The sequence below is a fragment of the Crocodylus porosus genome, unplaced genomic scaffold (genome assembly GCF_001723895.1).
Source record: "Crocodylus porosus isolate Cpor-Errol unplaced genomic scaffold, CroPor_comp1, whole genome shotgun sequence".
In the NCBI taxonomy this organism is placed as follows: domain Eukaryota; kingdom Metazoa; phylum Chordata; order Crocodylia; family Crocodylidae; genus Crocodylus; species Crocodylus porosus.
Window position 1 is genome coordinate 17378813 of NW_017728926.1, and position 23925 is coordinate 17402737.

At 43.1% G+C, this 23925-nt stretch overlaps 1 protein-coding gene across 2 annotated transcripts in view; it reads right to left on the reverse strand.

Annotated features, from left to right (window-relative positions):
• The window catches only part of LOC109314445 (arginine-glutamic acid dipeptide repeats protein-like), a 189383-nt gene that overhangs the window by 47928 nt on the left and 117530 nt on the right, over nt 1-23925 (reverse strand). For both annotated transcript variants that reach the window (XM_019541625.1, XM_019541626.1), the window contains exons 4-6: nt 21973-22078; nt 19797-19893; nt 14571-14675 (exon numbers count right to left, since the gene is read on the reverse strand). In XM_019541625.1, the coding sequence (XP_019397170.1) occupies nt 14571-14675; nt 19797-19893; nt 21973-22078 (308 nt within the window). The remainder of the gene's footprint in view (nt 1-14570; nt 14676-19796; nt 19894-21972; nt 22079-23925) is intronic.

A 23925-nucleotide genomic window follows, 5' to 3' on the forward strand; every position in this document is an offset into this window, starting at 1 on the left:
GGCCAGCATGCTCCCTGGCAGACCCAGAAGCGGACCGGAAGTACTTCTGGTCCACTTCCAGTTTTGCCACCATGCATGTGGAGGGCCTCCCGTGCTCCTGTGGGATGCTCCATGTGCCCCAGCATCGCAGTGTTCACAAGCCATGCTTGCTACCTCAAGGTATATAGACACAGCTTTAAAAGATTTTCTGTGTCCGAATCACCGATTCTCTGAATCAGCATCAAATTTTCAGATCCGAATTCGGCCAAACCAAATCAGGGACAGTAATCCAAATCAACAAATTGAATCACTGTCCCCGATTCAGGCTAAATCTGAATCCGAACTGAATAGGACCCGCTTCACACGCCCCTAGGGCACATCTACATGATATGGTACTGCGCTGTAGCCCATTGCTACTGCACAGCAGTACTGCTGGGCACTAAACGTGACAATGCTACTGTGCAGTAGCTCATTCCTACTGCGCAGTAGCACTGGAAAGAAGCCATGCAGTGATGGGACCGACTGTGCAGAAAGAACTGTGCAGTCCACCGCTCACGGAAATGTGGCCACTGAGTTAAGAACCCCCCAGAAAAGCTTCTAAAACCATTTTGCTCTCTGCTTACTCAGACCTTCCTTCAAAACCTAAGACTGCTCATCTCACCTCAGATGCAAGATATTTGCCCTCCACTCCACTCTTCTCTCCCTTGAGGGAGCAAGAGGAAGTGAAAAGCTGCATGTCTGCTCCACCCAACCCACTTCCCCCTTTTCAAAGGTCCAAAAGCTCTTTCCTCATTCAAATTCCTCTTTAGACACATCGTTCAACACAAGTCGTTCATTAAGCCACCCCATCCAGGTACCCCCAGATCAAAATGTCAATTCATTTCTGGCTACGAGGTGCACAGAAGTTGAACGCTATTTCAGACGTGACTGTGCCTAAAGGAAGAGATGGCCTCTTATCTCTTTGCCTAAAACATGCCACACAACTTCAACATGTTCTTTCAGTGTTTCTTAAAAGGGGCAATTCAGTCTGATGTGACATTCTCCAGCTACTTTAAAGTGACAGGTAAACTGCATTCCAAACAGGAAATACGAACAGCATATTGACAAATCCAGAAAGCTTGAGAAGTCCCAGCTGAATCAATTACCTGATCAGCAATTTACCTCCAAGTAAGCACTAGCGTGGCTGATATAACTTTGCATACAATACCATGACAAGCAGCAAACAGAAGCAGAGACAGACAGGCAGAGGAACAAGATGAAGGACACTTTGCTGCTTGTTCTGTGCAGAAAGGTGACCACTGAAAAACCTAACTGAATAGAAATCATGTCACTCATTATCTACACCAGTGGTGTTCACTCTTCAGGCTGCAAGGCTTTGTCATCTGGCTCATGGAGCTCCTCACGGGTCTGAAAATCTAATAATACCAACCCCATGGAAAGACCCTATACATAGGGCTAAAAGGTTGAGCACCACTGATTTACACCATCCTGGGAGTCTCACAGTGCTCCTATGAGATAGGCATATGGATCCATTACAAATGAAGAAAAAAGAAAACAGATGCTAAGCGATTTTCCAGTCATCACACCACCAAGACAGTGGGAGAGTCAAGAATAAACAAGTTAGACTGCTTGATTCCCTCCCCCTTTACCTGCATGACCAAACATGCACACATCAGCGATACAAAAAAACTACCCAATTTGTTTCAAGTCCTTCCTCCTCATGCACCTTTCCCTGGAGATCTGCTTGAATTTATGCAGTTTCTCTGTTGCCCAGGTTCACCAGAAGAAAGCACCACCCAGTCTCTGCCACTTGCAGGGCAGTGCCCTTCTATCTGAATCACTTCAGAAAGGAATGTGTCAGTGAATGCTGCAGGGCCCTGCCACTTAACTGAACTTTACGACTACAGTATAACCCCATAAATCCGGCACGCTTAGGACCGAGCACCTGCCAGAAATGTGAAAACTCTGGATTTTTGAAACTGGACAGGCGGCCAGTCCCGCAGCAGCCACCGCACGCGGAGTGGTGACACAGGGCGGTGAATGGCAGCAGTAACCGCCACATGCAAGCTTTCCTCTCTGCTGCTCCAGCTGCCATTACTCCCCAATGTAATGTTTTGGGGTGTTTTGTTGTTGTGTTGTTTTTTTGTTGTTTTTTTTGGGGGGGGGGGGTAAGTGTCAGATTTTCGAGAATTCCAAATTTTTTCCAGGTTTATGAGGTTATGCTGTAGCATGAGTGAAAGAAGGAAGAAAGAACAGCTCCAAAACATTTCTTTTCATTTTACTTGCTGCTGACTTCACTGGGAGGGTGGGGGGACAGGGAAGGTATATTCTTTACTGTTTTTAATTAACTTATGGCAGTTAACACAAGGAAAAACTCCAGTTTTCCCACCAGACTGAGGTATACACTGAACCTCTTCATAGCCCTTAACCTGACTTACCAATGGACGTCTTTACTACGATTTTAGCTTGTATTTGTTACCTACTATTAACTAGGACAAGTTAGCACACTTGTTTCCCAAGAAAAGAAAAGGCCAGAAAGAGTCAAAGCCTTCGAGTCATGCACTCCTGATCTCCAAGGGGCTTTACCTCAGCATTGGATTATGTTAATCAAAAGTTGCAGGAATTAATATTTTAATGCTAAAATATCTGTATCTATATCATCTTAACCCTTTTCTGGAAACTGGTTCTCCAACAGATCCCTAATCTGCTTTCACTCAGTTAACACAGTAGACAAAAATACAGGAAGGTTAAAGCAGTGAAAGGGTTACCTCCTTTTTGTGTGGCTGATTTCTATTTTAATGAAGCATTCAGTGATTCTGGAGAAAGACAAGAGAGCACAGCCTTTCATGAACTCCTATTCAAATCCAGCCCCAACCATATACTACAGTAGTGGACAACCCCAGACAGGTTACCCCTCAGCTGCCATTTGGAGGACTGTGCAACAACATGACTTGTTCAGTTCCCAAAGGACAAGTGGGCACATGTCTAGATCAGGCTGTCACGAGTGGGGCAGGAGCTAGGGCAAAAGGCTAGCAGCCCAGAAATTAGGAGTTCAAGGCCCTGTGCTGTCCCCCTCCACCACACTTTTTAAGGGCACAGGAATAAACTCTCTCACTGCACGAGACGATTAGCAAGTATAGCAGAAGACAAGCTTGGCTTAGCAGAGAACTCTTCAATGAGCTAAAACACAAAAAAGGAAGTGGAAACTTGGACAGACCACAAGGGAGGAGTATAAGAGTACTGCTCGGGCATACAGGGATGAAATCAGGCAGGTCGAAGTGCAACTGGAGTTGCAGCTAGCAAGGGACACGAAGGGTAACGAGTAGGGTTTCTACAAGTATGTCAGCAACAAGAGGAAGATCAGGGAAAGCGTAGGTCCCTTATTACGTGTGGGAGGCAACCTAGTGACAGGTGATGTGGAAAAGGCTAAAATACTCTATTCCTTTTTCAACTTAGACTTCACAGCAAGGTCAACTCCCAGACTACTGCACCTGACAGCACAGTTCAGGAAGGAGGCGGGCACCTAACAGTGGCAAAAGGACAGGTTAGGGAGTATTTAGAAAAGCTGGACATGTACAAGTCCCTGGGACTGGATGTGAAGCACCTCAGGGTGCAGAAGGAAATCGCTGATGTGATTGCAGTCACTGGCCATCATCTTTGAAAACTCGTGGCACTTGGGGAAGGCCCCAGATGACTGGAAAATGGCAAATACTGTATTTACATGCATTAAGAAAGGGAAGGAAGAGGATCTGGTGAACTACAGACTGTTCAGCTTCACCTCAGTCCCTGGAAAAATCATGGAATAGGTCCTCAAGGAATCCACTTCTACACCCTTGGAGATGATGATGATTAGGAACAGTCAGCATAGATTCATCTAGGGCAAGTCATGCTTGACCAATCTGACTGCCTTCTATGATGAGATGACTGGCAACATGGATGCGGGGGGAGCAGTGGACATGATATAACTTGACTTTAGCAAGGCTTTTGATACCATCTTCCACCACCTGCTTGCAAGCAAGCTAAGGAAATATGAGTTGGATGAACAGACTCTAAGGAGGAAAGAAAACTGGCTGGATTGTTGGGCTCAAAGGGTAGTAATCAATTGCTCGGTGTCTAGTGGGCAGCCAATATCAAGTGGAGTGCCCTAGGGGTCATCCTGGGGCTAGTTTTGTTGAACATCTTCATCAAGGATCTAGAAGATGGGATGGAGTGCACCCTCAGCAAGTTTGCACATGACACCAAGATGGGGAGGAGTAGTAGATATGCTGGAAGCTAGGGCTAGGATTCACAGAGACCTCAACAAATCAGAGGACTGGACCAAAAGAAATCTCATGAGGTTCAATAAGGATAAGTGCAAAATCCTGCACTTAGGACAAAACAATCCCATGCACCGGTATAGGCTTGGGACTGACTGGCTAAGCAGCAGCTCTGCACAAAAGGACCTGGGGGTTACAGTGGACAATAAGCTGGATATGAGCCTGCAGTGTGCCCTTGTTGCCAAAAGACCTAATGGCATCCTGGGTTGCATTAGTAGGAACGTTGCCAGCAGATTGAGGGAAGTGTTAATTCCCCTCTATTCAGCACTGGTGAGGCCACATCTGGAGTACTAAGTTCAATTCTGGGCCCCCACTACAGAAAGGATGTGGACAGGGTGGAGAGAGTCCAGAAGAGGGCAACAAAAATGGTGAGTGGGCTGGGGCACATGACTGATGAGGAGAGGCTGAGGGAACTGGGTTTATTTAGTCTGCAGAAGAGAAAACTAAAAGGGGGATTTGATAGCAGCCTTCAACTATCTCCAGGGTGGTTCCAAAGAGGATGAAGCTGGGCTGTTCTCAGTGGTGACAAGATGACAGAACAAGGAGCAATGGGCTCAAGTTGCAGCAAGGGAAGTCTGGGTTAGATCTTAAGAAAAACTTTTTCCTGCAGAGGGTAGGAAAGCAGTGGAACAGTCTATCCAGGGAGGTAGTGAAATCACTATCCTCAGAGGTTTTTTAGCCAGTACTAGACAAAGCCTTGGCTGGGATGATCTACTTGGGGATAGTCCTGCTAGATGGCCTCCTGAGGTCTCTTCCAAACTTATCTTCCTGTAATTCTGTGATATTTCCAATACTTAGTGCATGGTTTCAAAAAAAGCTTAAGCGCAAACTGAGATTTTAATCTGTAGCTTCCGATTTGCTGCTGAATTAAACATAATGGGACAAAAATCAGAGGCACTTGGGCATGTGATGCAAACTGCATAACTGTAATGGGAACAAGGGAATCAAAACTGATGTACTGTAAGTTTGCACCCAAGGTTAACTCATGAGCACTTGCTAGTGTTCCTCTGCCCTGAATTTAGTGCCTGCTTCCTGCTCACTCCTACAAATAAATTTATTTCTGAGATGCCAAAATCGTAAGTCCAAAGGGGCAGCCGGGGCAGGAACTTGCTTTGAATTGGAGCATAGAGGTTACTAGTGACAACTCAGCGTGACAAACACATGCATCATTTCTCTTTAGAATTCAGCTAGATGTGTGGGTATATAAAAGAACATTCTTTGGTAATAGTAGACTGTGACTTGCTATTCTCACCAGCATGCGGTTAAAATGTGCCACTGTTTATGTCCAGTTCTGCTATGTTACTTGCCGCTTCCTTCATGGTATATCAACTGATCTCTCCCCCCTCCCTGCTACCTCTTTGAATGTACAGCCTGCATTTCAATCTCACAAGTTTATGGGGTTCATCTATTACAGTTTACGTTTCTCCTTCTTTAAAGCTGGCCTAGGCTTTGCAAACTGTGTAGAAGTCTGGACTGTACTTGGAAACCAGAATTTTTCATGCAATCAGATGGCAATGATCGTGTGACATGAAATGGTGTTTTTCACAACATGGTTGGGCATCTTGGAACAAAGTGGCAAGTACCAAGCCTACAGAGAACCAATACATTTTAAAAACAGAGGTTTTAGGAAAGATGGGAACCTGATGTATTCAGGGACCCAGCACATTTTGTCTCTACTTATTCTCTTCTTGCTAGTTTTCATATGGGTGCATACTTTGTGACTTCTGGAGGAAATAAGGATGTGGTCCATCCATCTGCCATAACCAGCATGACAAAAGGGGAAATTAAAGGTTATGATCTTGGTATTTTTTTCCTGCCAGTCACTTCCCCTTTGTGCCATCCTGTGTACTTGTTCCAGATAGGGGACTGCTGCTAGAAATCTGAGCAAAGAGGATGGGGGGGAGATGCTTAAAAACTTCCTGGCAGCATTGCTCCCAGTGTTGTGCTATCTTGTCGCGCAGAAGGCAGTGTGTGCCTCCTTAACGGGCTTCAGTGGTCACATGAGTCAGGGAGATTGGATGTAAAACTTCCTCTCCAAACTCTTGACAGCTTAGCTGTGGTAGCAGAAGAGCAAGCTGTGCCAGTTGTCATGTTACTGTGCCGGAGTCTAGTTCTGCTGGAATTATCACAGTGTTATTATACTCCACGAACACAATATGAAGTACTTGGGTGCTTACACTCATGCTTTCTGCTGAAAAACTATAGAAAATTAAGGTTGGAAGAGACCTCAGACGATCATCTAGTCCAACCTCCTGAGGATGGAGATTTCACCACCCCCCTGGATAACCTGCTCCACTGCTTTCCTACCTTCATCAGGAGAACATTTTTCCAAATAGCTAACCTAAACTTCCCTTGCTGCAACTTGACTCCATTGCTCCTTGTTCTGTCACTTGTCACCACTGAAAATAGTCCAGCTCCCATCTCTTTGGAACCCCCTTCAAGTAATTGAAGGCTGCTATTTAATCCCCTCCCAGTGGATGTGTCTCCACAAGAAGCTTTACCATGCAGTAAACTAATCCAGAGGTTGTTGGTCCACGCTTTAAAAAGGTTGGGAACCACTGGACTAATCTACTGCACAGTAAATCATCACCGTGTAACCATGTGCATAAACTACTGAACAAGTAAGTCAGTCTACTGTGCAGTTACCTAGTACATACTACAGGTACTAAACTAATTTTGCAGTACATACTGCATAGTAGGGCTTGTGTAGATGCTGACCAGGAGCAAATTTGCTCCCAGTCAGACACACCAGCAAGGGGCCTTGGTCCTGGCACTGCTCAGCTCCCGGCTCCCCCCAGGAGCCAGAAGCTGATCAGCACAGGGACCAGGTCCCTCTCTGCCCTCCCCCCCATCCCGGTGCTTCAGGGCTCTCGGCTCCCCACAGCAGAGGAGCTGAGCAGTGCTGGGACTGCAGAGCTCTTCCTTCCCTGCTCAGGCAGGGGCTGGGCAGAAGCTATCCCGCCAGTGGGGCAGATGGCAGCAAGCACCCTACTGGGCAAGGATTCCCCACACAGCCAGGGATTTGCTGCCAGCTGGCTCACCAGCAGACCGGGCCAAGTAACTGGGAAAGAGCTCCCTAGCCCACAGCTGTTTCCCAGGCCCCTGCCCCGATTGGCTAATTGGGGCAGGGGGCTAGCAAAGAGCTGCAGAGGAGGGAACATTATTCTGGCCCCAGGCTTCAGGGCTGGGACTGGCACCTGGGGGAGCCCAGAGCTCCCCCTGGCTGCCATATGGAGAGCAGCAAAGGCATTTCCCTGCCCTGAACTGCTCCCAACAAGTACACATGTAGACATGCTCTCACAGAAAGCTTTCTGTGCATTAACAGTACATGTAGACATGCCCAGTCTTCTTTTCTGCAGACTAAATAAGCCCAATTCCCGCAGCCTCTCTTCTTAAGTCACACCCCCCAGCCCCCTAACCATTTTTGTTGCTGGACTGTCTCCAATTTGTCCACATCTTTTCTGTAGTGGGGCACCCAACACTGGATAGAATAGAGGGGAATAATCTTTTCCTTTGATCTGCTGGCAACACTCTCACTCATACAGCCCAGAGTGGCAACAAGAGCATGCCGTTGGCTCAGATTCAGCTTACTGTCCACAGTAACCCCAGGTCCTTTTCTGCAGAGCTTCTGCTAAGCCAGCTGGTCCCCAGCCTGTACTGGTGCATGGGATTGTTCCATCCCAAGTGCAGGACTTGGCAGTTGTCCTTATTAAACCTCATGAGATTTCTTTTGGTTCAATCCTCCAATCTGTTGAGGTCCCTCCGAATCCTAGCCCAACCCTGCAGTGCACTGACAACTTCCGCCAGCTTGGTTTCATCTGCTAACTTGCTGAGGGTGCACTCCATCCCATCTTTCAGATCCTTGATGAAGATATTGAACAAAATGACCCCTGGGGCCAATAGACGATTTAAGACACAGCCACCCAATTAAGCATGCATATACACTCACACACTGTTTACACTGGAGCATACATGTTCTTGCCTTTATCCTTAATTACAATGGGGTGAGCTACCTTTCACTTACTGCAAGGTAAGAGCAGACACACAGGCAATTAGTACAGAGTAGCTCACACAAACAAAAGTTCACACTCCAGCTAGACTTGTCCACATGCTTCAGCAGGTTAACAAGAAGTGAAATCCAAGGTGGGCCTTTCCAGGATTTGAAATGCCTTATGTTCATGTACTTGATACAGTACAAAGACAGACGGGCAGCATGCTGGGGCTCAGCACATATGCTGTGGAATAACAGAGCTCACTGTTAGCTCTATGAGGAAGTGCAAGATGGCAGAGCACAATGAAAAGACATGTGGCACTGCCCCCTCCATTAACTGCTCTTGACCCAACTCTCCTTGCCAGGTGATCAACTCCTCCCCCCCTCTAAAAGGACCCCGGCCTCTCTGCCTACGCACCTCAAACGTTGTACTTCAGGCCTCCCAATTTTACCTTGAAAAGGAAGAGATTTCAATTCTGATCATTCATATTACATGTGAGCCCCTAACCCTTCTGAGCACTCAGATAGCAAGTTTCTCCCATAAAATTTGTAAATAGATGATTCAGCATCATTCTCACTTTTTTGAAAGGTAAGCCAAGTGATTTGCCCAAGACTGCACTGGGAGTCAGCTTCAGACCTGGAAACAGAAAGTCTTAAGTCCCCACCCAGCAACCCATACACCGTGACACACAGCCCCAAGCTTTATCCATGACAGGAAACATGGAAGATAATACCCTGACAATATAAGTGTTATTTAGGCAGTCTGCTGACCTAGTGCTTCCTTCAGCTGCCAATGCCATTTTCAGGAAAAGTGAATCGGACTTGTTCTCCAGAAGGGTAAGAGGAACACTTCATCTGAATTGGCATTAACAATGCTGAGAAATGTTTCCGTTTCCCAAGTATAAATACAATTTGAGTATGCACGCATCCAAAGGGCTCAGGGATCCCAAACTGAGCCTGGCGCACTTTCACTAATAACCTACACCCTCAAAACAATGAAACTGGGTGTAAGGGTGTTCCCTCGGCTTCATCTGGTCTTTCACCAAGTGATAACGAAGCAAATGTCACCACACTCATATGCCGGAAGTGTGAGGGCCAGAAAGCCAGCAACAGGTAGGATGGCCAACATCAATAAGACCTGGGGTGCACAAAGGCGGGGTCATTAGGACATTTATATATGAGGTGGTCAGCCATCTGAGCCTGAGCAACACCGCTGCAGCCAGTGTCACTGGAGATGCCCCAAGAGTGCATGCTCACCTTAAACTGTCCAACGCCCATTCTGAGATGGTTAAGAGCAGTCCAGGCCCTGCAAGGCAGCTTCCAGCCTGAGGGGCAGAAGCTGGTGTTGGGGATGAAGCTCTTTAGCCACAGATCTTGCGCATCAAAATAAAAGAGCGTTAAGTTGTGAGCCAGAACAAATTTGTTCTTCTCTCTTCAGAGACATGTATGCATTGCGTTGCACGCTCTCTCTCTCTAGTTGGACAAAAGGCCAAGGGAGGAATGAGTGGTTTTGTGAACTGGGAGGGAGCGCACTGAACACAGAGCTAACAGAAGTCAAGTTGTTAGTGCAACAGTGTGCTTTGCTTCTTGTTTTTACAGGCTGAGCTGAATTCCGGCTCATAAATGACAAGAATGGCTGCTTAGTTCAGGCCAGCATAGTGCCTGTTTTTGTAAAATGGTACATCAGTTCCAATTTGCTTTGCCTATTAATGCTTCTTGAGTAGAATTCAATAGCCTTTGTGAGCTTTGTAAACCCATTTTGTCGCACGCGCACTTCAGACGTTGTAAGAAGTCCAGCTCCATCACCTCCGTTGGCCTGCATGCTAACAGCCTGCACAGGTTCAGACAGAGCAGCAAAAGTTGGGCTCTGACAAGGGGAAACAACACTGGAGATTAAAAAAAAAAATTAAAAAATTTCCAAAACAAAAGCTTGAGAGAGAGACCAACTATAGACAGCAAAGTTTGGAAAGGAATGTATGTTAACCCATCCTCTATTTAGGCTTGGACATCTATATGAGCTATATCCCCTAGACCGTGCACACCTCCGGGTGAATTTAAAGCTTAGTTACTTACAAAGCAAAAGACACCCTAACTTTATGAAGGTATTTCTATCCAACAGCAAAGAGTACCACGGAAACTTCAGTGCAACACTTAAGGTATTCTAATCAATTCAAAGTAACTCAGGTTTTGAACAATTTTATACAAATGTAATTAGCAAAAAATAGGAGGTCATCACTAACCATCTGGTAATGCAAAGAGCAGTCCAGATCCTGAAATTTGTAGACCCTCAAAGAGTTCAGTGGAAATCCAGGGGCCAGATTCCAGCCCACTTATTGCACACATAAAAAGGGTGTAAGGGAATAAAGTGTGATTCTATTCCTCCCTGTTTGAATGCCAGAAAAATAATTAATGCAAAATGGTGGGTGCATCCTCCTCCTCCTAGCTGCCTTTTGGCGACTTGCTTTTAAAGGTAAGATGACAGCGAGTTACAAAAGTAGGTGCACTGATGGATTTTCAGAGACTTGAACCAGGTAAAATGATGACATGTAGATGCCCAATACATGGAACAGAATCTGGCCACAGCCTGGGACAGGGAACACGCTACAGAACTGGAGCTTAGAAATAAGCAAACACACATTCACAAGAACTGAAAATGCAAATGTTTCATGTGACTGACTAATTTCAAAGTTAGCTTATTTAGCTGTAGTTAACAGCTAATAAATTAAATAAGCCACTGAACTTTTAGCTTTCCTATTTCCAACTCTGAATCAAATTGGGTGCTTCTGAGAAGCCAAGTGAAATGTGGTAGAATTAACATTGCAAAGCCCACTGACTGCTGTAACTTTCTCTGGATGGACATACTAACCATGTTTCTAAAAATGGTTTTGAAATGTCACTGGGCATGAAAATAAAAGGACTACTGTACAGATTTTCTCCTCCCTCTTCCCCCATGCATTTCTTCTCTAACAAATACTTTATTTAGCTTTGTTACTGTGAAGTGCTTGGCATGACATGTACATCCTTTCCTAGTTTGTTATATAAGTTCAGTGGATACGTTCCAGATCCAGGAGTGTTGGAATGATATTTCAGGCCTATCTACTGACTTGTTTAAGAAGTCAATATGAAGGTGGATGACTTTGCTACACATATTCAAGACTAACCTTTTATTCTGAGATTTGTTTTTCCCCATTCACCTGCGGTCAACCAGTAAAGTGCAACATGGAATCACTTACAAGGATGCACAGGACAGAACTGTCCCAAGATACAGTTCGTGAAGTAAAAAGCAACTCGAAAACACAAGTCACCTTTGGAAGGACAAGATGATCATCAATAAGGCTGCCCTGATTTTTCACCTTACTAAATTCCAACTCAGCAGGTTCTTAAAAAGAAAATATAGAACCGTACTTCCTCTCCTTTAAAACACTGTGGACACTCGTAGACAAGAGGGTTCATCAATCACTCCTCCATCATGAAAAGTTTGGCTGTTTCTTTTAAAATACTACAGCTTTACACCTTTATGGTGCACTTTTGATGTATACACCCTGCAAAGGTTTTACTGCCTGCTGCACCATAAAGAATAAATGAGAATTTGCTTCCTGTTATCTTGCTCTGGATGGTTCTCCAAGAGCAAGCAAAACCAGCTGAATTCTCAGCAGGCTGAGCTGTGTCTCAGTTCTGGCAAAGCACAAAGAAACTTGTCTTCGGCAGTAAATAGAACAAGCCCTGTAAGACAAATACACATGCTGTATCAAGTGTGTGTTGAATACTATACAGACGGTGTCTAAAAACAAAGTATAAAAACTATTTTCAAGTCAGACACCCCTTAGCTCAGGACTAGTTCTCCTTGATTAAAACACCAAAGAAAGAAAGTAAACATACACTTCTTTGTAAATTATGATTAAAAAAAACACAAACTTCCAAAACTTTGGATTGCGCAGCTGAGTGAAAGGGTCACGTGAGTAAATAGGGCTACTGTATGATATCCATTTGCATTACAAACAGGACCCAATCGGATCACAGGACTCGCCTTTTTAACTGCATCTGAAAAGACTGTTGAACATTCATTACCACCTGAAAAAAGAAGCTGGATTTTACCCAACAGTCAAGTTGGATTGTGCTAACTCATCTTAACCCACCCATAACTTTTATCCTAGCAGAGGTGCCATGCAATGCTTTTACCTTGCCTGAATAAGGCTCTACTCCGAGCTGGTTAGCTGAGGTAAAAGAACCTGTGAAACACTTGGAAATTTGAAGTTGCGATTAGATCAGAATTAGTCAAAACATTCAAGCCAAACCTGAACCTAATTTTCATGTGTAAACAACAGCTAAAAGGCACCGAACGAAAACCGAATATGCTCTGAGAAACTAGCATTTCAAAAGAGTTTCTAGCTGGATCCAATCAGACAAAAAGTACATTTGGAGAGCTGGCTTTTCTACGTAATTAGCTGATTACTTTTTCAAAGCACTATACAAGTCTAACAGTGCTATGCAGTGTCATTACACCATTCATCTTCTCAGCATCAGTCATTTTCAAACAACCATGAGAAACTCAGCAGCTGCTAGCTCTATACAGAGAGAAGGGTTTCAAACTGCACTGAACTGCTTTGGGCCACACAAGTGGCATTTCTCAAGGGAAGCCATCAATTGCTATCAAACCAGAACAGAAATATTTCATCTGATATTCACACCTCCCACTAAAAATTAAAAGCCATTAAAAAAGCAACCAAAAATGAAGTAGAGAAGGGTGATGTTTAAGTCAACACCCCTTGAATGTCAATCAGAAAAGGTATATCATGACAACAATAAAACAGCCCTTGTCAATTTATACTGCTCATATAAAACAGAGGAAAAGCTGTTTATGTTCTCAAATGCAGTACAAGCGAATTAGAAGACTCTTGTACACATCACATGATTTTTATGCCATTTTCCAGAGCCCCTTGCCAGGATACACAGCACTTCTCAAGGCCTGTTATTGCAAACATCCCTTCTGAACGTAGGGGCTGCTAAACCGAGTCAACTGAGTGGTCCAGACAGTCTGATACCTAGACTCAGACATGTGGTCTGTGTAAGATGCATCACAGAAAGGTACAGGAAACTTCATGACACAATTATGCAATGATCTGCCCACAGAGGGTGCATCTTGGTAACTGCAGACAGATTGCAGTTGGGTTTGCATGCCTAAAGCGAAGATCTGCGCCCTTTTAAAGCTTTTAATCTGTAATGTAACAATGGATGCGTTTATTAGCTACATAAATGTTTAATCCCTATTTAAATCTTACTTGCCCTCAACATCATGATAGCAAGTTTTACAGGTTAACTGTTCTGCATAAGGAAACTGCATCCTTCATCAGGGCATAATACCTGCTTGATAGTCACTCCCCCTGGAAGTACATGGTTGCAGGACAAGGTCCCTCCTAGCTCTTCAAGGCAGCACGTGTAAAGCATCACCTACATTTACAATACTATTCTCATTTTGTGTAGCTTCAGAGAGCTACACAGAATGACAGGAGCATGCTGAATGCACCTTCCTTCTGACACACACCTGTTTCTAAATAGATTTTGATGTGCATTTCTGTCCATCTCTCTCCAAATTGGCACAAGGTCAGGATAGTTGGCCTAAAGGTAGTTTCTTACCCAGTTTACAATGAGCTTCCTCACTGGCAGAAAATCACAGAGACATCTTTCAATTGATATGTAATTTCAATGGTGTTTACAAGAAAAATGTGTTGGTGTTACTAGCAATACACTATAAACCCACTGGGGGACTTGCAGATTCCTGCTAATTCTTATTAATTCTCCCAAGAACTCCCTTTTAACCATATTTTTGACAAAATACTTTGAAGGCACGCTCGCTCTCCTATTAAATCTCAGGAGTTCCTGTGGAGCCTTGCCAGCCACTGCTTATTTTTGCTCAATACATAGACAGTATCAATATTTCCTTCCCCCAATCTTATTTTCCCCCTTTCACAAAGATATTTCTTCTCTTACTACCCAGATCTCTGCTAGTCTTTCCAGGAAAACGATGACAGATAAAACCTTCAGTAGTATTTCTAGCGGGCATAACAATAAGTGCTATCGGTGATTGCCACACTCCTCAATTAGAAATTGCTGTTTTATCTTTTATATGCAACAGTGCATTTCTGCAAACGTGACACATTTCTCCTTCAGTACCACACTTGATACCTAGGCTTTGACTTCTCCTTCCTGTGATACAGACCATATTCCTACCACACAAGTCTACAGTAAAGCTTTCCCTTAGTGGGATGAGGAGTTGCCTCACTTACCTCGTCTCTGGATTGTAGCCCAATATGTAGAAAAATGAATCCACTCGGGCTTTAAACTCTCTAGCAGCAAATATGTCAGAAAAATGGGAGATGTTACACTTCCCTCTGAAAGAAAGAATACATTGTATTAGAATCCCAGGCTGAATGGTTCAATTAAATAAGTACCTCTTTATTTTGAAGATAAGCCCAGAGCTGCCATGTGCACTTTCAACACTGATGTCACCAACATCCGTGCAAACTATTCCACTGATGTCAGTGAAAGGAGATTCAGTTATTATACAGCCCTCAAAAGGTACTTGACAAACATTTATTAATTTTTGTACAGCCAGAAGTCAATCTGAGGCAGTCACAAATGAACAGGATACACTTCAAATACAAAATCTGCCCCCAAATGCAATGTATAAAAATAATTTCCTGGGTTTTTTTTAAACCAACCCTGTAAGGAAGCACTATAAAACTCTACTATTCACCTAGCTGAAAAACTGTATGCCTGCTTTGTTTTTTTAAATGGGAAAGCAAATCATCAGCCTTAATCACCACTCTTATGAGGCTGGAGTGTGTTTTCGTGTTGCAGCAGATAAATTTTCACATCAGTTTGCGAGACTGCAATTCTTATTATTACACTGTAAACAATATGGAAAAAAGGAGTTCCCACAGCACAGTCACTTCTTTGGGAATAACACCAGGCAAATCTTATTCCTTCTGTCCAACGACTGCCTAGACAGATCTAATATAGGATCAATATTCCCCCAAAAGACCCATATTTTTCTTTAACCTATAAAAATTCACAAGGAATTAAAAAACATCTTTATTAAATCTGCCATTAAAAGCTCTTTCCTGCTTTGTTCTAAGTTAAGGATCAGACCAGCACCAAGACAATAAAGGGGCACCTCTTCCTTCTTGGGCGCTCGTTGGCAGTGTTTGAGAGTAGCACGGGCTTGCAGGTATTCTGCGATCCTCCAAGTGTTCTATAGATGTCTGCACACCAGTGGAGACACTGAGTCGCAAGACTTTCTTTTCAGCAGTACTAAAATCTAACATGAATATATGGAGCATTTCCTTTCATTGGAATTATTCTGACCACTCGTTCCTCTAGATCATGGGTTCTCAGCCCATGGCCCATATCCAGCCCACGAAACGGTGTTATCTGCCGCTAAGGGCTCTCCAAGGATTCAAAAAATGGCAGCAGGGCAGAGCAATATTAACTGGCACTCCCCCTATTGCCAAATTGCTGAATCGGCGCAGAGCCCAGCAGGCCAGATAGTGTGGCCATCATAGAAGACATTCCGGTTTTCTGCTACTCTGTCTTCTATTGATACGAAACCCAATGCTGTTATGTCCTCTATTTTTCTGTTCAAGAAAAAAATTCTCTCTTCAAGAGAAAAAGAGAGGACATAACGGCATCCACAGCTAACTAATTGGTGGTCCATCTAGGGCAGTGGTGCTCTACTGTTTAAACCCATGGAGCAGAGGAGTGGCTGCCCCAGCCCTGCACCTCTACTATAGGGTGGCCATCATAGAGGACAGTCCGGTTGTCCTCTGTCCTCTATTGATATGAAACCTGATGCTGTTATATCCTCTATTTTTCTCTTCAAGAGAACAGAGGACAAGCAGAGGGCTGCAAAATTGGATGCTAAGATTGTCTCCTTATAAGTCAACTCCTTTGGCAGCCATGCTCTAGAACAGTAATCTTCAACCATCATGCTGTTGTGAAATCCTTTCAAGGGCGCCATGCAATGTTAGCACTGTTAGATACGCAAACACGATTTGCAAGATAAACCCAGATATTTCAAATGGGAATCCACAGGTGCCTATACACATGCACTGAGGCTGCTCCAACATGCTGTAATTACAATGAGTCAGAGCAGACTCAATCAATCAAGCCTGCTGGAGAGTGCTAATTACCACACTCCAACAACACGTATATCAGCATCCCTACTCTGCAAAATGGCAGTAGAGGTGCTTCAACTAAAGCTCATTCGACCAGCTTTAGTTAAAGCACTCCCATCACCATTTTTCAGCGCAGGATCGCTGACATATGCGACACTCCGGGCACCTTAATTAGAGAGGCTCTCTGAGCCACTCTAATTAAAGCCAACCCCCTCCCCAAGCACACGTATAAATGCCCCAAGTATTAAAAACACTCTGACCCCGTGGTTTTTCTAAGACCTTTGTGCCAGAATTGCACGAGTATTTTTCTGCAGTCAAAAACAATAAAAACAAAGAGCTGGCAACTGGCGTATCAATGTGTGCCTTGATTCTAACAAAGGGTGCCTTGAGTTTAAAAAGGCTGAGAACCACTGCTCCAGGGGCATAACACTAATGTATTTTTGGACAGCTGCTGTCAAATTGCAATGGAACAGCTGAGATCAACTGTTTGGCCTGACTGACACACTGACAATCCTATTCATCACTTAGTTTCATCTTTATTTCTTGTAAACAGAAACAAAGATTTAAAAAAAAAAAAAAAAAGCAGCTCTTCTGCTCTCTTTTTTCACAGTTTCCGGTAGCAAGATCTTCAGTGTTTTCCCTATAGAAAACTCTGACAGAGGAGAGCAGAAGAACTACCATATTTGAAATCTGTGGGAGTTTTCTGCAAGAATTAAGATTTTAAGGCAGAAGAAATTTAACTTTCCCTTATATAATGCCTTAGCATAATTCACCTGAACCAGTAATTAATAACTAGAAACCAAATCTGCTTCTCACACAATATGGATTTACCCCAACTCCTGTACAAAACAGTACAACCTTTCACATAAGCAGGACCAGGTATTGCTACTCATTTCGGGTAAAAGGTACTTTGTTTAGGACACACTGGTATAGGGCTCCACAAACACTTTCCACTTAAAATGTTATGCTGGGTACAGCGTGGGACTGGGAGTTGGGACCACTGGTTCCATTCTCACACTGGCTTACTGTGTGACCTTGGACAGCCATCTCTTTGTGGAGGGTAAGGTAATGATCTAATTTATTACTAAATTAGAACTCAAAGTCAGTACTTCCAGACTTCCCCATGTTTTCAGTGTATTTTTTTTTTGTTACTTCAGTTGTAAGATCATCAGAGCAGTCAGTCGTCTCATATCTGCATCTTGCATTCACCTGTGACAATTACCAGCACGTTCTGCATTTCCTCCCATACAACCTATACCTTTTTCCTCAAAATCACCCCTGCCCCAAACTAATGTATTAAGCATGAAAGCTGATTCTGTGCCCAAGACAGAAGCACCTAGCTTTGATGACAGCTTCAACAGTGCAGTAGCTACTGTACTGTTCAGGCAGCTGAGGGAGTAAATTGTCTTAATGGCTCATTGTTCTTCACTCCAGTGGTACTAAAGATCCTCTCTCCTTTCTAATGGGCTCGATGTTCAACTAATCAAGTTAACCTTTCTTAGTGCAATTTTACTGTCTGCTTCTGGTTTCTCTCTCTCTTCCTGTTTCACAGCTTTGGAGACACTTTACTTGTTTTCAAAAGCACAGATCTATGCAGGGAACTTGTCTTCACCAACAACTGGGGTTTCAGCTTTAGTTAAGCAGGAAAGAGTGGATGAGTCAGCTGAAGATCAGGCTCTGTCCCTGCTCTATGCCGCCATAACTAACTCTGGAAAAATGTTTTCTTCTTTATAGTGCACCTTTCAAAACCAAGATGCCTATTATATTACAGGTCATGTTGTTGGTTAGAAAATATGGTAATAAAATGCTACTAGGTAGAGGAGGAGTGGAAAGACTTGGTTCGGCTCCTGATTTTTTGAACAGATAATTTGCCTGAAGGTCAGCATTTAGAAACGTGACCCCCTACAAGTTCTGCTGCATTTTTCAAAGGGGTTAATATTAAAACGTAGCTCATAAATATACATGTAGTCACTGTCACAAATTGGGGGGGGGGGGGGGGGAGCCAGAATGAGAATTAAATAAGCCAACAGGAAATGCAGTCACAACAGTCATTTCAAAATCTTGAAGTATTTTGTAGCACAAGTCTGATATGCCAGATTTAAAAATAATAATCTATAACTGCTTGCATTTTACTCTGTTATCACTTTGTTTTGGCTTTTTAGAATATTTGTTTAGGTTTAGCTTTCTCTTATAATGGGGGAAGAGAGGGAACACAGCGCAAGAGCGTCTCAAATATGCTCAGGGAAAATTCCAAACACGTTTCAGTTTCCTCAGTGTCTAAGCTGACAATTAAATTTTCAAGCCTGGTTCCATCAAGCCAGCCAGCCTCACATTAGCTTGCTATCCTCTCTAAGCATGCCAATTTAATACTGGAAGGGTACCTTCCTCGAGACATAAAAAGCACTGTGGAGTTTCAAGAGAAGATTACAGTACGCCATTGGAATTTTCTGACTTTATCTAACACCCTGTAATAAGTCGTATCAAAGATTTTTGTTCCCCTCCCCTACAACAGAGGTTGCAGCTAATTTGCCTTGAAGAAAGTGGCTTCAGCGAAGTGGCTTTGAACAAAGAAAATGTCTCCAGATGGTTTGAGTGAAACACCATCTGAGCGTTATCATCTGGGAGATTATTCGGTTCACATTTTGACAATATCCATGCGCATTTTGGCATGCCGAAAAATTGCTGAAAAATAATGTCTTAGTGTTTCTATTTGAAAACATTTTTAAATAATCGTGTCTTTTCTCTGCCTGGTCAAAGGTTAGCCACTTAAGATAAAATCTAACTGGGTAAAGAGAGCAGCAACCCTGGGGAAGGACAGATAGTACAGAGAGACCAATGCAGAGGTTTGCTACCGCCTGTCTGTAATGGCAAGCTTTTAATGGAGCTCTCAACTGAGCTTCAACAATGACTTCTGCCTCAGAGCAAAAGTCTTTAATGCAATTTATCAGGGCTGCACTAACAGTCACGTTTGCAAAGGGAGGTTATTGTTAACGGTAAAATGAAACAGAGAGGAGGGAAGGTGACTATTTCTGCAACAACTAGCAATAATCTACAATTGCAATGACAGAAAACAGTACCTTCTGAGCAGCACAGACTAGCCGAGATTAAAATAAGATTTTAGAATCGCGGATTCTTTTCAAATGAAAACGGATAACGCAAGTTAATTATTGCCTGAGATGGGAAGGAAGCTGAGCAGTATGCCAATGCTCCCCAAACTGGAAAAGACACAAAAAGGCAGCTTTTCCTCTGTGCTAACAGGTTTTCATTTGGTTGGGGGGGGGGGATTAATTTTACAATCTTTCTCTGGGATGCTGCACAGGGTCCTCTGCAACTTACCTCAGGGCAGCAGCATGGTACGTGTCAACGTAATCTGAAATGAAGAGCTCTCGATTCTTGATCACTGGGTCTGTGATAACAAGCTCTCGTCCAGAGTCTGCAAAAAGAAAATGACACACTGGCTGCAGAATCCCAAACCAGCTACCTCTGCAGTTTCCCAGGCTCTTTGTAGATTGAAGCCTGAGGCTAACGCAAACACACAGAATTGCCAATATGTCCACATTATCCTGATGTTTTAATCATTTTAATACAGTTTTTCTACGGTTCTCACTATAGGCATATCTGAGGGACTCACAGATGATAAAAAAACTTGTACTTGCTGCACCAGTCAGGCATGGTAGCAACGTTTCCCCCAAATTCTACAAAGGGCTCGCTCACAGAAACCCCACCACTTTGCATCTCCTAAGAGGCGTGCTGGAGAGAAACAGATTGTCTGGATACAACTGGAAAAAAGTGCCTGGTCTATCAGGCTCTACTGGGTGAGCACCTTCCTCCGCGGCCCCTCTCCCCACATCTGCCACGTCTATTATACACAGTTTTGTACATGAGCCCTTTTGATCAACATTTCTATCACCTTCTACGGCAGAGACAGAAAAAATAGTAAACGCTAATGATACTAACATGGGGTGTTGCTCGTTTCTGTTCAATGACTATCCTATAAAGACAACTTATTTTTAGTTCTCTGCCTCTGCCTCCCTTACCCCCCACCTCTCTCTCCCACCACCCAAACGCATGAACTATTAAAACAACATCCATTATGGAACTGATCCAGAAACATCACAAGTCACCAACTCTAATTTTTTTTTTTTTTTTTTTTTTTTTTTTTAAGTAATTTAAACTTTTATGCCCCTGAGCAGATTTCACCTCAGACCTTCACCAAGTCCTGTCTCTCTCTTCACTAAGCAATGAATGGTATCATTGAGCTGTGAAGAACGTTTGCTTTCTGGTTTAAAGTGGGAATAAAACTCCAGTCCCAAGTAAAATTCTAAATGCAACCTTAGGTGTTGGATCACTAATGACATCTTTACAATCCCTACTTAAACGCATAAAAATACTTTATATGCAGACAGTGTTACATAATCAAAGCATTAAAGTTATGAAAGCATGCTGGCTTTCCCATCATGCTTACAACTCCAATGTTAGATATTTAAACGGGACCAGTAAATACTGAAGCACACAAAAGCGCTCTTTGTCATGTCACCAGTAAGGAGAAAATCTGCATAGATCTGTAACACTACGTGCCATCTGTGCGGATATTTTAAACATTTAAAACATAATTGTATATAACAGTTCACCTCCCAAGATCTTCACCGTTTTAGAGACAGCCTCAAAGAACTTCCCAGGTTGCAAAAGTGAACAAAGTTTTACAGATGGTCAGGGGGAGAGGGGGGAAATGATCCTGGAAGCCTTAAGCATTCCTCTTTCAGGCACCATTAAGGAGACCAATGGTTTATTATTTAATGCAACAAAGAAGGGGGAAACCAGTTAATACTACAATGTGCATTTCCTTGACAATATTATCTGACAAGCCTTAACACAATAGGATAAAGCCAAATTAAATTTAAGGAATAATTCAAAATCACATTATAGTATGGGAGGGGCACCCCAAAGTAAAAGGGGCTCCTGATTCATCCTTAATGCAACTTGATCTAAATGGTAACTATTTTGTGATACCCCAAAAGCACTCAAGAAAGCCCAGTAATTTTACCAGCAGATTCTTTCTAAGTAAAGCAGCAAGGTGGTTTTAGTAATATTTTTTATTGGACTAACACAATGGGAGAGTTTCCAAAAGCTTGTTTAACATTTCTACTGATGATAAAAGGATATTACCAAAAAAAACAAAACAAAACCCTCTTGCTTACTGTACATTCCCTGGACTATCACAGCCACAACATCACACTTAGCTTTTCAAGTAGGACATTAATTCAGTTACAATATAGTATATAAACCATAGCTGAGATGCATCAACGTGCAGCTATTGCTAGGGATGATATGCAAAACGAAGTAGACCACAGACACAAAAAGACATCATCATTTGTATTTTAGCGTGTTGTTCGCATTGATTATTCCTTACCTGGTCCAAACGCTTTCCACGGACTGCTCAACATAACCACACGACTCCAGATAAGTCCTGTACAAAAATAAGTTACAGCTGACACTACAGAGCATAACTTACCATTCTCATTGTGTCGGTCCTGAACCAAATGCTGATAGACTGAATCTGGGACTTCAGACTGGCGATAGTACCATTTGACATTCATAAGCAGATGGTCCCGTTTACTCTGAAAAAGAAAGTCTAAGGCATTACTGAACAGGAATTCAGATCTTGGCTGCCACAAAAATCTTCCAGAACTCAAGTAACATTGAACTAAATCTGAATTAAGGAAAATCAAATGGGTCAAAAATATTTCCATGACAATGAAACCCAGGGGCAGCAGTACTTGTGGCACGTGTGCTTTCCAAGCCGAATAAGACTAAAGAAAATGAGCATGCCATTCACATCTATGTCACTTGGGCTATGCGCACCCGACTAAACACACCAAACCATCGAAAAAAATCTAAACAAAAAGAACCATACAAGTAATGAGGTGGCAGCATCCTTAGCCTCAAACAGCACCATGTCATCTTCTTATCCATCGACTTTTGACAAACCAGAAGCAAGTTTAGCCAGACACAAGAAGAGAGAATCACTTCCAGTGGGGCTACTTGTGAACAGCAGTAAGATAAAGATCCCAGAAACCCTCCCAGAGAGGCTGCTTTACCCATTATGTTGTAGATTTCCTCTTGCATCTTTTTCTGGCCCAGGAGAATGAGACGTTGCACATTAATCCCAACATTTAGAGGGTCAGCATATTTAAATGCTTTATTAAAGTCAGATTCTGAAATTCACCCAGAACCATATCCTCACTGAATTGGTGCCACTTTGTTTAACAATCCAACTACTGTTAGCCCCTTCTTAACCCAAAATTAAAATGCAAATACATGCAATAAGAGAATAATTTTTAAATAAAAAGTGATTGCACACAGAGTCTTAGCTCCGGTGAGCCTTTGAAACCGTGGCTCGCCAGTCCTTTCCACCACTCCTGAACACTTAAGGAAACACAGCAAGGCCTAAAGGAAAATTAACATTCTTTCAGAGTGAGGCAACTGCAAGCAGAGTGTTTATTTTTTTGCACTGCGGCTCTCGCACCACTTCCAGAAGTGCCCTTAAATGCAAATTTAAAGTTAAAATCATACATGGATTTTTTTCGTCAGGAAGTTCTTGCTGTCCTTCCAGCCCACATTCGCTTATGATAGCAAAGTCTGTGATTATTTAATCAAAAACACACAGGTCTTCCAATTACACACAGTTCTCCAAGCCAGTGATTAAAAAACACATGTAATACCATTAAAAAGCCAGCTAGTGGCAGCATTGTGTCAGAAAATGGACCCACACACAGCAATAATAGCCTGTATGCTATACACCATAAACCTTAGAAACATTAAAAAAAAACACCCCACAAGCAGCAATGAAAACGTGTCCAGGCTTTATAAAAGAATCTGGACTTTATTACAGTTTTAGAGGAATAGCACACCTGCAGTCAAAGATAAAAAAATGTGTTTGATGCATGAACAAACTAAGTCTGGGAGGCAACAAGAATTCCTGCTGCCTTTCAAACCCATAAGATAAGTGATCACTGACTGACATGACTACCTTGAAATAAAAACCTAGGCTGCCTAGCCTTTATGAAATGTCTCTCAGTTTAGAAAGAAAGGAAGCATAACTGTGGGTCTAAAGGTTATGTTGTCCCTTTAATGCAAGTGCATCATTTTACTGCTGCTAATGAGAGTTGCGTGCAAGCAGTGAGGGGGAAAGGAAGGTTACTAGGCAGTAACATCAATTCTCTGAGTTCGCTCTGGGAATTCCCAGTTGGAGGACACGTACACCGCCCTATTCCTGCAAAGCTTTACCAACTTTCTCCTCCAGGTTCCCAACCACTCCCCACAGAAGCAGGGGCTGAGAAGTCATCTCCTACCAACTCAGTCTCCTTCAGAGGACAAAACATCCCAAGCATGAAGGGCTGATATTTGAAAGGAAGTGTGAGCGTGCAAAAGCAACTGTCTTCAAAAAAAAAAAAAAAAAAAAAAA